The sequence below is a fragment of the Pseudopodoces humilis genome, chromosome 7 (assembly GCF_049639895.1).
Source record: "Pseudopodoces humilis isolate 2021_Gansu_Grassland_sample_001 chromosome 7, ASM4963989v1, whole genome shotgun sequence".
NCBI classification, from domain to species: domain Eukaryota; kingdom Metazoa; phylum Chordata; class Aves; order Passeriformes; family Paridae; genus Pseudopodoces; species Pseudopodoces humilis.
In genome coordinates, this window is record NC_142206.1 from 31640787 (window position 1) to 31655576 (window position 14790).

At 33.1% G+C, this 14790-nt stretch overlaps 1 protein-coding gene across 7 annotated transcripts in view; it reads right to left on the reverse strand.

The window, feature by feature from the left end:
• RYR3 (ryanodine receptor 3) overlaps positions 1-14790 on the reverse strand; it is a 200892-nt gene that overhangs the window by 15965 nt on the left and 170137 nt on the right. For all 7 annotated transcript variants that reach the window (XM_088057565.1, XM_014249772.2, XM_088057564.1 and 4 more), the window contains 16 exons: positions 14618-14727; positions 13764-13815; positions 13034-13084; positions 12644-12743; positions 12357-12436; positions 11936-12012; positions 10237-10310; positions 9976-9993; positions 9408-9488; positions 8922-9010; positions 8426-8554; positions 7990-8094; positions 6954-7035; positions 5312-6633; positions 1934-1992; positions 747-915 (listed from right to left, as the gene is read on the reverse strand). In XM_088057565.1, the coding sequence (XP_087913691.1) occupies positions 747-915; positions 1934-1992; positions 5312-6633; positions 6954-7035; positions 7990-8094; positions 8426-8554; positions 8922-9010; positions 9408-9488; positions 9976-9993; positions 10237-10310; positions 11936-12012; positions 12357-12436; positions 12644-12743; positions 13034-13084; positions 13764-13815; positions 14618-14727 (2598 nt within the window). The remainder of the gene's footprint in view (positions 1-746; positions 916-1933; positions 1993-5311; positions 6634-6953; positions 7036-7989; positions 8095-8425; positions 8555-8921; positions 9011-9407; positions 9489-9975; positions 9994-10236; positions 10311-11935; positions 12013-12356; positions 12437-12643; positions 12744-13033; positions 13085-13763; positions 13816-14617; positions 14728-14790) is intronic.

Genomic DNA, 14790 nt, shown 5'->3' on the forward strand with positions numbered 1-14790 from the left:
AAGTAAAAAAAACAAAGTAATTAAAACCTGTGAGTAATATCAAAATAAGAAAAAATAGATAGCCAGATTTTTAAAACAGTAAATACATGATTGTGTTGCCTTTATACACCAGTTATAATAACCAAGGGCATTTCTTGGTAGCTTATTTCCCCTTTTCATGATAAATGGAATTAAAAGTAACGGCCTCAACATTTTAAGTCAGAGAAGACTGAAACAGAAAAAAGTGTGGGAAGATATGTTAGAATACTGGAAAAAAATTACTTGAAAGTTTTCAGAGAATTCAACCATTTCATGGTTTTAATAACAAAGAAAAATAAAAATCAAAGATTCTAGAAATTAGATTATGGAAAATAGGGAGCTCCTAAAAAGGAGCTCAAGAAGCTAATCTCTCCAGTTAGAAATTGCACACAGAATCACTTAGTTACATAACTCTATGAAGTATTATAAAATCACAGGAGATTGACTACAGCCAATCATCTGAACACTCATGCCAAATTTCCCCTTATGATTACATTTCTCTCTTAAATATTAAAAAAACATTCTATTCTATTCTATTCTATTCTATTCTATTCTATTCTATTCTATTCTATTCTATTCTATTCTATTCTATTCTATTCTATTCTATTCTATTCCAATCCATTCCATCCCATCCCATCCCATCCCATCCCATCCCATTCCATCCCATTCCATCCCATTCCATCCCATTCTCTATAATTCAATGACTAAAGAATTCAAGGCAAACTTACAAGCATCTTTGTTTGATAAATTTCCAAAGCCTTGAAGAAGTTAGCCATAACAGCATCTGGTTTCTCAATTTTTTGTCCATGCCTTCTCTTCTTTTTCTTCATTTTTCCCTCTTCTAGCTGCTCAGATTGTACTTCCTTTGCTTTATCTTGTTTCTCACCATCTTCCATGCTAGAAGAAAAGTTAACTAAACAAAAATATCTAGCCAAATGTAAATGCATTCATTTTGAATGAATTTGAATTCATAAAGTTTACCTTTGAAATTCAGTTTTTATACTATATGTAGCAAAAGAGGAATTTAGTAACTAACAAAAAAGAAAAGAAAAAAAAGCTGCATTTCCATATGTGTAACATAATGTTGAGGCATCAATATGATGGTCCTAAAGTATTGACCCTGATGGCACACTTAAAAAATTAACTTTGGCAGATGATAGGAGAAAGATAAATTACTCTGAAGTAAATATTTTAAACATAAAACAAAATAGAAAAAAAAAAGAGAAAGAAAATTTTGTATACCTTTTGAATCTGTAAAAATTCCTGGGACACGTTTTGTCTGTCTACAAATATTTTAATCTGTTACTACAATGTGGCTGCAGGTCCAGGCAGAGAGGATGCTCCTTAATAGTAGGATGCTGCTAAAGCACAGTAAGTATTTTAAGTGCTGTTTAGGCAGTTACATATAGGATGACCAGACAAAGGAATGTATCTGCTGCCTCACAACTCAAGAACTGATAATACACCTATAAGTAAAAATGGTTGGGTTACTTAAATCTTGGGTTTTAATGATCCAATATTGTTGCATGAAAATTGTAGTGAGTAGTAGGGAAAGCAGAAAGCAGTAATGATAAGTTGCAGAGGTCTTTGAAGACTGGTGCTCATTTTTGAGGGAAATTATGCATATTTTTATGTGAATTTTCGAAAAGACAATGGCCACAGGTCTATATATGCATAATTGTCAAGGGTCACAAAAATCAGATTGCCATTTTGTTGCTTAGTGAAATGGTCTGACATCTTATATATTCACAAAACACTTAGTATGCACCCCTTAGTGTATTTTCAAAATAGCGATGAGACAAAGTGTACATAAAGCTCTTTGAATCCTGAGCATTTCTTGCATTATACCTGGCCAAATTATTTAGCATTAGGAACTACCAAAGAGTTAAGCAGGAATCTTGTAAAATTAACTTACTCAGCTTTCTCAGCTTCTGTTTTCCTTTGTGTTCCAGCTTCTTTTGCAATTTCAGATATCTGCAAAAATTATTTTAACCATCAAAATTGATCCATTCAAATAAAATTCTGGTAACTTTAGTTACCATCTTCTAGGAAACAAATAAAATTATTAATAATATTTTTATAACACTTTGCTCTTTTAAAGTGTTTGATTTTTAAAGATAGGGACCTCAGGCTATATTTTAACAGTGAAAAAGGCAGAAATTTTTCTGATAGTCTTTTTCAGTATAGTATTATCAATACTCTAATTAGTCCAGTTGACTGAACAACTGAACAGTGATCAGGCAAATTATGTGACCAGCTGAGAATGAAGGTAGCTACATCCAAATCATGTCCTGATACTAAAGTCACCCACAAAAACTCAGTGGAGTTACTGATTGAAAGAAGAAACAATATATTAATGTTATCATCAAAAATCTGAAAAATATCTATGTAACTACAAGATATTACAAAACCCAATTACTTGGCCATGATCAAGTAATGCAACTGAAAACAGACAAAATACTTAAAACAACTTCAACTTACACAATGTTTTCTTCAAGATATTTATCTTAGCTGGGCTGATGGTTCATTAAACCTTTACTGGCACACCACACAACCATCTTTAGTGTGTGTTTACAACTTTCCCTTGAGATAAGGCACAATTTCACCGTTGGCTAACTGCAGCAAAGAACCTGGGGCCTGGATATCAAACACCTTTAGGCTGGATGTTACAAGATCAAAGTCAGCTCATTTCAAATGCAGTTTGAATATCTAAGCTTCAGTTGAAGTCCAAGAAGAACAGGCCCTGATGTCCTAGACTCACAAAGAAATCTAAAGTGCTTAAAATTTGTTTCCATTCCCTAAAAACCTCTTAACTCTTAATCCTCTTCTGCATTCTCTTGAAGTTCTTAGACAGAAGTCATCTAGTGGTCCTGCATTTCTGGTTAATACCTATATACAGTCATCTAAAGTTTCTGCCACCACTCATCTAGATGCCTTTTTCTCATTAAGTACATAGGAAAAGGATATAGGAAAGAATTTATTAAGTTGATCTTGCCTTGTGTATCTCACACATTATCTGTGGAACCTCACCCAGCAAACGATGCAGGTTTAACTCTTTCACAGTCTCCCCTAGGATCGCAAGCTGGTGGAGGGTAATTGAGAGACCATATTGATGGTGCCTGGTTCTTCTGCGGGGTAGGGTGGTAGAAGAATGAATAAATCCCTATCCATCTTATCCATATATGCTCTCTCAATTTTCTCTTTTCCAGACTGAAGAGCCTTAACTTAATTCCGTACACAAGATTTGTTCCATATCAGGTTTTAACAGCTCATTGATCTTCACTGAATCTTTTCCAGTTTTATCACACTCTTTTTGAAATGAGGGAGCCTGGTCTTTAAGACACAGGTAAATTAAGGTTCATGGAGCATAATAATATGGGAGTTTTCTCTCTTCTTTTCTCAACAATTCAAAATTTCAGTTTGCTTGACTGACATTATCATTGAACTGATATTGTTGTACAACTCAGTTATATTCCCAAGATTTCATACTCAAACAGTAACAATGAGATGGAAATGAAGTGTTTTACAGGTAAAATTATAACTTTTCCTCCTATATTCATCAATTCACTGATTTTTATCTGCTATTTTAAGGCAACTTCAGAGTTACCTCTTAATTTTATTGCTACCACTAATTAGATTGATCAGCAAACTGTTATGTCACTACTACTTTTCTTTTCTGATTTGTGAACCCACACAACTCTCAGCACAAATTCCTTTAGAACCTTACAGTAAAAGCGAAGTCCTAAAAGGCTTCATCGTATATGATTCTATAGGTTACTTTTCCCTGGCTATATATAAATGTCACTGACCTTATCAGTACACTTTTCCACTATATAGACCTGATTTTCTATTTCTACCCATTTGTATGAGTTTTATCATTGCAGATGCCTAAGAAATATGCAGTGATGTCCTGAAGGAATTTTTTGATTCGTACACTGCTGTTTCTGCCTTGAGCTCCACTTGTTCTTTTATCCAGTCCTCTAACTAGATTATGTGAGGCATTTATATACACTGTCAAATGAACAGCAATTCTTGTAATACAGAATTAGTGCAAACTTTGCTTTGTTAAGTTTCACTAGATAACATATTAAAGGTAAAAGCTGGATAGGTTACATAACTGACTTCACATTAGAGACTCAAACTATCTGCAAAAATTACAGAGCATTTTCATTAATAGTATCAAACACATCTGTGAGAATTGAATAAATCAAAGTAAAGCGAAGAATAAATCAAAGTGTTTATTTGGATTTGAATGAAAATATTTACTTTAACTATTGAAGAAAATTCTAAAGTGTTTACTTATATCTCCCAAGATTCTTGCATTAAAATAGTTATTTTTAAATACCACACTGTATTTATGCTAAATGAGACAGGATTTTAGTATACTGTAATTTTTAAGTCCACACATAAAAATTATTTAATAAACAAACAAGAAAAACAAATGCAAAAAATTTAGTTCAGTTTAGGCAAGAACCAAAATCTGGAGAAAAACATACAAATTAAGAGAAAATAATGCACTAAGAACTTGCACAATTTAGATTTATCTTGAAAATATCTGGAAAGAGTATCCTAAGGAGGTGAGTTAATGATGAAAGAAAAGATATTTTTGAATAATAAGAAGAAACTTAGACCTGAGGAGTAAAGTGAAGCATAATGTCTTCCAAATATGATAAATACATTTTGGTTTTGACATTTAGTTCCACCTACATTTTATACAGAAAAATATTCTCTTCAGTCTAGCTGAGTGGAACAAAATATATTGTTTATAAACTGGAAAAAGAGTAAAGAATAATTACATGATAAAAATTAAACTAACAATAAATTCAGGCAAATATATTTCAAATAATAGGAAATAAAGGATACTGTATTGCATGCAAAGCATATAGAAAAAAAATGTTAATGATAAGGCATTATTATGGAGATAATATGTTGCAAAACTACTTGAGGTATACTGTGAAAATATAGGGTGTGCAGAATAAACAAGACCATAAATAATTTAAAGCAAAAACTGTGACTAGAAATTCTCTTGCAGTTTATGTTTTAAATAAAGTCCAAATGAACAACAACAATTTACTGCACTGAAATCTAAACACTGGGATGAATTTTTCTGTGACAAAATTTCCTGTTGGTTTTTGAATGTGTAGAGATTATCAAGTAGGTTCTTACTGATAATATATATTAATCAGTTAAATATAAAATTATCTGTTATTAGCATTCAGTAGTTTATTAGTAGTTATTGTAATTATCATTATTAATATCATCTTAAAAGAAATTGAAAATCTCTTCAATTTACCTGTAATCTTTTTTTCTTATGAACTGTGTTTTCCAATGGCGTCTGGATCTCAGTACCAAGGATTTCTGAAATATCTCCAAGTCCAGCATCATGACCATGTTTTGATCCTTCTTTCTTTGTAGGAATGCCAAAAATGTCTGCGATTATGTCAGCTTCTCCCTTTTCACTCTTCACAAATTCCCCAAGTTCAGCTCTTATGCCATGCTCAACACCTTCAGCTTTTTCTGCTTCCATAACATCATCGTGGATTCCAAACTGCGTTGGATCAGGCATATCCCCTAATATTTTTGTAACTTTTATGTTTTTGGCTCCTTCAACCAGGCCACCCCCAAATACAGTGCTCCAAAGAATCTGGAATACTCCCCACACTATAGAAAAGAACATTTGGAATGTCCCTACAAATAATATCCAGAAAAAGGAGAAAAACACTTTCACCATCTCTTTTACTGTCATCTTTTTAACTTTCCTGTATTGTTTCCTAAGGTTCTTCACAGTGACCATTTTAAAAAAGTTGGCAACATTCTTCTTCACTGCAACACAGGCCACTGCAAAAGCTGAAGCAGGTTCCATGGACTTTGCTTCTTCCTCATCATCTCCAATATCCACTACATAAGCAGGCTCTGCCTCTTCCTCCTCCTCGGGCCTCTCAGATGAATCTGTTTCAGAGATCTGGGATGCTAACTGCATTTCAAAAATTGTGTCCTCACAAAAATTCACAAAAAGTTCCATTTTTTCTTGCTCTCCACCTTCATTTACAACATCAAATATGAACTGTCTTTTAGATTCCTTGACCTGTGGCTTCTCCCACTGCATTCTACTGGATTCACTGATTTCAAAGTAAACTCTTTCTATTTTCTTGGCCCCACCCATTATTTCAATACGCCCGAGGTATGGTTCAAAGTAATTAAGAACACTTTCTGCAGGCTCAAGTAAGCTCTGAAGGCGTGGATCATTAGGCATGTGCTCTGAAAGGTTTGTTAGCAATACTACTACATTAAATCCAATGTCTTTGGCTGGTTCATGGAATCTTTCCACAAAGTCAACATAATTAAACATGTCGTTTTCATCAGCTTCTGTACAGGACAGCAAGAATTCAATCTCTGACTGTATGTATTGTTTTTGAGCCTCCATTGATTTCTGAAATTCTTTCTTGGAAATTATTCCTTTACCATCTGGATCATACTCTTTGAAAGCATCTGAATTGGTCAGATCTTTTAACTTCAGGAACATGTCAAAGAACTTCAAAATCATTTCAACATTGCTAGATGATTCTACAAGCGTGTCCACCATTTGTTTTCCAATAGTTCCATTTACAACGTTACCTAAGTAGTGTGTTATAACAGAAAGTTATTTGACAGCTACATTTTAAATAATGACATTTCATATTTGTGCTGAAAACAGAACAAAGATGTTCTTAAATATTAGCCTTTTTTTCTTACAACATGCTTTTCTCTAGCAGTCCTCTATTTCATGACTATGTATATTCCAGAATAATTCTTAAATAATTATGAAGAATGTATTTTCCCCACAAAATTACATAATAGCAATTAAAAAGCAGTTTAGAAAGATGAACAAAATAATTGTGCTTTACACTAGGAAGGTGAGATAATCATATTTGACCATAAAGAAAAGCAGGTCCAACCTTCAAGCAGTGACAGGAGCATGACTACCATATCCTTTAGTAGATCTAGAAGCTCCTTAAGCAATTCAATCTGAGCAGAGTCCTATAAAAAAAAAAAAAAGGACTGTAGGATTGTTTTTAATTTGTATTTATACAGAAAATTAAATAAATTTATAGAAAAATGGTATTAAAGATGATCAGCTAAATTTCATTCACATTATTCAGCAATATTTGATTGTCATTTTATTATGATTGCTATCATAAGTCAAATACAACATGCAACTTACTACAGCAGAGGTATTAACACCATAAAGTTAACCTAAAGCATTAAGGAGTACCAAAGTGCAGGTAAGGGACAGCAGAAACAAAAAACTCTTGGTTGCTACACAGATATGAAAGTATCTGTCTCAGAAAGAATCCATCCTTTTTCACATCACTGGCAATATTTAATAGCATAATGCATTACCACTCAAAGAGGACTGGAACTGTTTGGTTTCATTACAGAACATGATAAGTCTAACGTAGATTTGTGTTTGACATTAAGGCCCTAAATACCATTCTCAAAATTCTGATATATTTCTATAGGGTGGGAAGAAATCTTGTAAGTCAGAGGATAGCAGACACACTGAATAAGAAAGGAAATTACTGTTGCATTCAGTGCAGAGCTTGGCTGCATGGATACATTAAGCAGAAGTCACAGAAGAACACAGAATCCTGGCACTGTGGAGTGGGACTCCACTGTGCTCTGTACAGTGACATGAACACTGCCTGTGCCACCATGCTCAGTGTCTTTAATTAATTAACTGGATAAGTTGACCAAATGTCACACTCCCTCCCTGTTTGGATGTTTCTCATCTTTTCTCTTGGCCTGCTTGTCTTCAGCATGGGAGCCATGCTTTTAATGGGGCTTCTGCTCTGACAGATCCTCCGGTTTTGGCAACAGGGAGGAAGGGGAAAAACTGCCACCATCATTATCAGAAAAATATAATTGAGCTGTAAATGTCAAATTTGGTTTTAGTAAAGGTGAGTGCACAGTGACAATTAATGTTGAAAATACCTGTGAAAGTTTCATTTGCATATTGGCAAACACATGAAGAAAGCCAACAACTGCATCCCACAGCCTGCTATGAGCCAGACTCTGTTGATTACCTATGCAAGGGCCCTTAAAAAAATAAGAAAACAAATTTTTTATTTATGTCAAATAAACCAAAACAAATAAATCAAAAAGAAGTTTCAGGCAGCCATGAAGCTACATGAGAAGGTTTTCCAAGACCTCTGGCTATTTAGTGCATAAATACCAAATTGTATCCTGTTAAATACATTGCTGTTTGTGTGTTTTAGTTTTCACTTTACACTGGTCCAGTGATTCCATGTAGCTTTATCAAAATTAAAAAAAAAAGTGCAAAGCATTTAGAAATTTTTGAAAGAATATGATCATGCTGTGTGAGCATAGAACTTCTCTGTTAGTACCTTGAGAAATACATTCTGTTTACCTGGATATATTCTGTAAGAGAATTGAATATTTGTTTGGTGACAGCCAAAGCCTTAGAAAAGTTACGTTGTCCTGATTCATCAATTACATCCTTTCCTGAATAGTACCAGTAGAAGTCACTGATGGATTCCTAAGAAAAAAACAGTGTTACATTTTCTAGTTTTGAATTCTCTATGCAGTATTTACTGCCTGCATTTGTATCACAAAAACTTGAATGAGTAATTCAAATTAAATTTAGCATATATGGAATATTTCTCATTTTTCACTCTCTTCAGAAGTAAGCAATGAAATCCATTATCAAACATCTAATTTCACACAGAATTCTGAAATGTCAGCTCTTTTCAAAGGAAAAAAAGAAATAAATAAAAATTCTTAATTTTAGGTATCCTTTTAGAGAGAATTTTTACGTTTGATTCCAATAAAATGTGACTCCACGGAAAGGCAAGTGAAGTGAAGGCAAATATGTTTTACTCCATTTTTGTTTGTTTTTTACTCACCTGAAGACGCAAGAGATAGTCAACAGTACTAATGATAATATTCACTGTTGTGGTGTTGCCCATCTGAGTACGTAAATAATTTTGAAAATCTGAAATAAGAAGTGATTTGTGCTTGGTTAGTATATAAAGGGGAAAAAATACAACATTATTTTTCTATTTTTATGGGGAATGCCTTCTTTTTAATGTCTTGTTGGATACAGATGCTTATGTGGTAGAAATTGAACTTTAGATCTCAATGTAAATACATAACTGAAGAATTGTTATCTAGGTAACTTAGAACAGGTTCTACTAGTAATATACTAAACACCAAATCTAAATTAAGACTTAAAAAATCAAATTGAACTCTGCAATTCAAATTGTTGTCATGCAAGTTTCTCCTCAGAAAACTTAATGCATTAGAGGAAAACATCAGTACTGGTTCTATTGCACTCTGTTTAGGGACAGATTCACCACTCATTTTCTACAAAATTAATTAAGTTCTCTTACCATTGTTATGCCCTTCACAGAGAAGTTGCAAAAATCTAAATAGATCTCGAGTAAATTCATCATGCTGCAAGACTTTTTCACCTTTAAAATATATAAATACAATGATTATGTGACAATTGTTATGATTAATTACGCAGAACATATAATCTTACAGTAACCTTTTAAACTGGAATTTTAATAAAAGAACCAGTATTTGAAAGCGTTAAAGCAATTTAAAAGAAACAGACTGATAATAATGAAAAGAAAAACTGAGACAGAAAAAGCAGAGCCAAAGTATTTAGCACTCCAATGCATCCATGGTTAAAAAAACAACACTAATTTGAAAAAAAAAGGCAACGGGATATATATCTAATAAGTAAATTGTTAGTCATAACTAAAATCATGCCTTAAATATGAGTGACACTTCTGTAATAAGCATCAAACTCTTTATTTAAGCTAAACACACAACCTGCTGCAGACCATAAAGCTAAACCTAAAGATATCTGAGAAGATGCAATGAGAGATTTCTCTGTGTATTTGCAACACACTTTTGCAACAATAGTATCAAAAACTGTAAACCCAAACATACCACGCTCACGAACGATGACTGTGGATCAAAGAAAAATAACAAGAATACAAGATAAGAATATTGGAAGTTACAATATTTTTCTTAAAAGTTATTGTTAAAGATATTGTAAAAAAAAGAACATATTCAGAACCCAGAGCCTAGAATTACTTATAACAAATTTAACAATAGAAACCTCAAGCCACAGTAAATAACAGTTCTAGTTAAAGAAGGAAGCATAAATAATGTTTGAAGCACTGCTGGAATCAATTTCATTCTACTTACGAGTTCCTTCTTCAGTAACCATTCCCAGGCCTTCTGCTTTATTCTGTCTCTCAAAGGCATTCAAGTCAAGAACACTTAAATTTAAAGAAAAAGAAAAATAACACAAACATGAAAAATTACTATAGTAACCAATGGAAAATAATTTTCTTCTACATAATTTTTAGAGGCCTTCAACAACTGTTCTTGACCCACTACAACATGCATTGCCTCATATTTTATTTAATATTCATATTAAGTTAATGAGCTTTGGATGAAACTAAGGGTCCAGTGTCCGACTCTGAAAAGAAATGAGTCTCAGGTCAAGCCTCACCACTTACCTAACTTCACTCCTGATAATGTAATTCATGGTTTCATGTACAAATGAGGAGTGGAAAAGGAGCCTGAAATACTACTTTTTATGTTTAAAAGAACACCAGAAAGATAATACCACCAAAAGGACAATCTGCTGCTGTTTCTTTCTCAGACTGTTTTCCACTAAGTTGTCACTATTACTTTTATTATATTGTTTCTGCATATATTATTCATGGTTATATTATTCAGAAGATGTATGGAATTCCTGAATCTTTATGCAGAAAACAGAAATGTAATCAGAGGTTCCATATCTTGCAGGGTCAAAAAACACTGACATCTGAATTTTATTTTGTTAACTTGGCATAGCTCAGCACATGGAATAGCAAATCATGATTCTTCTCACTATGCAGTTGGAATACTTTAGTTCAAACCATCCAATATAATTCTATCATTATCTAATTTTACTTCAGTTAAATAGCAGTGCAGTCACTTATTCAATCTAGTGACATCATTAAAACTGAAAGCATTTCTTAAAGCATAATTTTCATTCTCATACCATGTTCAGGTTTTATCAATACCTCTTTTAATGAAGTCCTGAATAATACATATACACAATTGGTAATAATATCACAGCAGGGCCTGTCTGAGCAAATCTCTGCTAAAGTGTTTTACATAAATGAAAAAAATCCAAGGTAGATATTATTTAATTAGGCTGCAACTATTCAACAATAATTTCTGCAATGCATTCCTTCCACATTTCATCCTCTATTCATACAGCTGCTATACTTCTAATTCCCAGTCTCCTCTTTCAGAACCCTTCTGGTTCTGAGAAAAAGAGATTGTCTACTGTAAGAGTAATCAAAAACACCAGCAAGTTTCCATCTTCTGTATGGGAGTCCTTTACCTTAACTGATTTGAGCTATTTTTTCAAGGGAATGGACTACTACCGTCTCACTGGTCACATGCCAGCTCTAACAAACCTGATACCTATGCAGAGGATTCAGAAGAGACAGAGATTATGCAATTTGCCAGAAATGTGCAGAAACTGACAGCTTAGTAAAGCTCCAGTGGCCTGTCTCTCTCTTAGTGGCGGCTTTTCTCCATCCTCAGAACCTACCAGACAAAAACCTTGAGGAATCTAGGATCAGTAAAAGAACCATTATCTTTTACTTTTCTGCCTCTTCAAACTAAACCTTCAAAGGCATATGCAGTCTTTTGCTTTACTTTCTCCTTTAGAAGAATACTCGAAAAGATTAACAGGCTATTCCTGTGATTCACAAAACTTTCCCACAAGAGTTCTACAACCTGTGACTCCTGTAATTCAAACCTTACACATCCATCTGCACTGAGCAATAAGCCACCAACATGAATAAAATGGAACTTGCAATAATGCAATTTATGGTTTTACCTGCAGGACTGCATCAAGCCAGAGAGGCTTTGAAAAAATCCAGCATCCTTTTTCTCCTTTAGGTAGTCTAGCATTTTCTAAACGTTGTATATTTTTGAAGGGAAAAAACACAATGTTAACAATATATTATAATTATTAATTAATATTTATAAACCAAAATAAAATAGTAAAATAAGTAAGTACCCTTATAATTCATTATATTAAAATTATATTAATTAAAGTATTTTTGAATTAGTTCCATGAAATGCAACTCACTGGCAAAAAAATAATATAATTGCTCTTGCACCAAAAATACACTGATATTTCTTCACTGTTTGGCTTAAAATTAAGTGCACTAATTTAAACAACAGGACACTAAAATTCACAAAATTACTTGCCTCATTTATGCAAGCAAGACTCACAGTAGTTAGAAAAGCATTACCTGTTGAACTACGGTGTTTCCACCATTTAGAATAGCAATACCAAGTTTCAGTGTTTCAACAACCATGGGTCCTGTATGACCTGTCAAAACAAGGACACACTCCTTAAAACTTGCAGTTATGAACTCTTCAATCAGAAATGCAGTCTGGAACTTTTACTTAGTGCAGTTTTCACTGACATTTATTTTGCCTCATTAACTGTCATTCAGAAGCTGTATATGATATGTACATGATAGGTTTCATGGTATAACACACCCATGTAAACTTTAAAGATATCACAGAGCATTACCTTTGCTTGCACTAATCATCTGAAGGACCATCTCAGCAGCTCCACGATCATGTAAGCGAGCTTGCTGATAGAGAGTTCTCTGTTTTTCCATTTCTTTCTCCTGGGTTTGGGAACAAAAATGAGAACAGACTACAGATTGGAATGGATCCAGGAAAAATAGGAAGATGAGAAATCTGAAGTTGTTGAAGACCATCTGTCTCCAAAATCCATGGATTGTTTGACTCCAAAGCTTCAAAATACCCCATCTTTCTCTCATATGAATAACCTAGTAAACCAGCTCACTGTGTTCAACACACAATGTGTTATGTTATTTTTGCATTTATTCTAGTGGACATATTTAAAATACTTCCATATTAGATTATGAGAAAGAAATGTTATTTAAACTCTCACCTCAAATGTCTTTTCTTTTTCTTCATCACCCTCTTCTTCTTCCTGACAGCTCTTTTTATGTTAAAAACAGAAATCAGAAGATCTTGCTTATTATGAAACATAATGACTATTTTTGCTATAGTATTTCTACAAAAATGGCCAAATAATTTTTTAAAAGCAATTACTAAAGGTATTAAGAAGCTTTTAAAAACCTGTAATTGTAAATGTTTGTGTTCATCCACACTAAGAAGCTGATATTCCCTAACGTATGAGTATTTCAGGGTATTCATCCAACTACATACACATCCTGTAATTGCGGGCTATATAGTCTTGTGCCATATCTCTATATCCATATTTCTCTTCACAGTCAAGCTCTCATCATGAGCCAGCTGTAATCAATGTGTTGCAAAAACTGACTTTGATAGACTTCAAGTATTAACTCAAAAATAATTACCCAAAGAATAAAGATAACTAAAGGGTTTAAACTGCTCATGAGTTAATCATATGCAAAAAAAGTGCCAAGTGAAAGGAACAGGACTGCACCTACTGGAATTTTGTAAAATTGTTTTAACATAGGAAATTTCTCATGCGTATATATAAAACTCTGAACAGCATTTGCTTCATTAAAAATACAGATACTAGTATCAAACATTCCATGTAAGAAACAGAAAGAAAAGATTTAAGAAGCATCTAAAGTTAATGGGAAGTACCTAAATGCAGTGAGGGATGGAGCTTGAAATTAAATACTTACTTTTGCCATCATGGCAGAATAGGCAATATATAGAGGATCATGTTCTAGATTGCTGTGAAGAGTAAAAAATATGTTAAATTATTTTAAGATACAGTAATATAAAGATGTCATATGCCCTTTTTTATTGAGGGTATTTTATTAAAGTAGTCTACTTGGAAAGCTATTACACTTGAAAATTGTGTCATGAATGACTTATCTAAATCCAAGTCTCTAAGTTTTTACTCAAACAATTTAAAGCTATGTTTGTGCATTCAATTTAGTCATGTTGGGTCATCATTGGCTTTTGAAGGTGCAGGAAACCAATCTGGAGCTATAAATCAGCATAATTATAACTGTCAGATGGCAAGATTTTATTTGTCATACAGTTTTTCTGTATATGAAACTCTGGAGTACTCATAAAAATCTAATTCTAATCATTCTAATCAACAATCTAAAGTCAAAACAGAAACTGGCAATGAGATTTGTAAACATCAACAAAACCTTTTCTGACTTAGAGTGAAATGTGATGAATACCAAAATCAAAACCACATATCTATTACCAGGAGAGACCAGGGCAAGGTACTCTGATAAAACCGGCAATTCCTGTAGAATTAGTGTTTCTATGAGAAGTCATGCTCAATCATTTCTGCATTGGGTATTTACCAAGCTTTTAAAATGTCAAAAATAGTCAATACTTATCTCAATGTAAAGGTTATACTGAGTTTAAATACAAACACTAATGAAACTGAGAGAGAAAAAGGTATTCACCATGTACAATAATGAACTACACTTGTGTTAAATCACTTTGTTAATGTTACTAAAATTCAGTTACTGTGTGCTTTTACTCAATGGGCTTTTCCACACAGCTCTTTTACCTTCTCTCTGTAAGAGCACTGCGACTAAAATAGAGGATAATCTGATGAAGTGGATCAGGATGGTTTTTCTCAGTCTCTTCTTCTTCCTCTTCATCTTTTTTTGGAGATGTCTGTCTCAAGATTTAGAATATAAAAGTTAAGTTTCATAAGTAAGAAAAAATTTCAGTAACTAA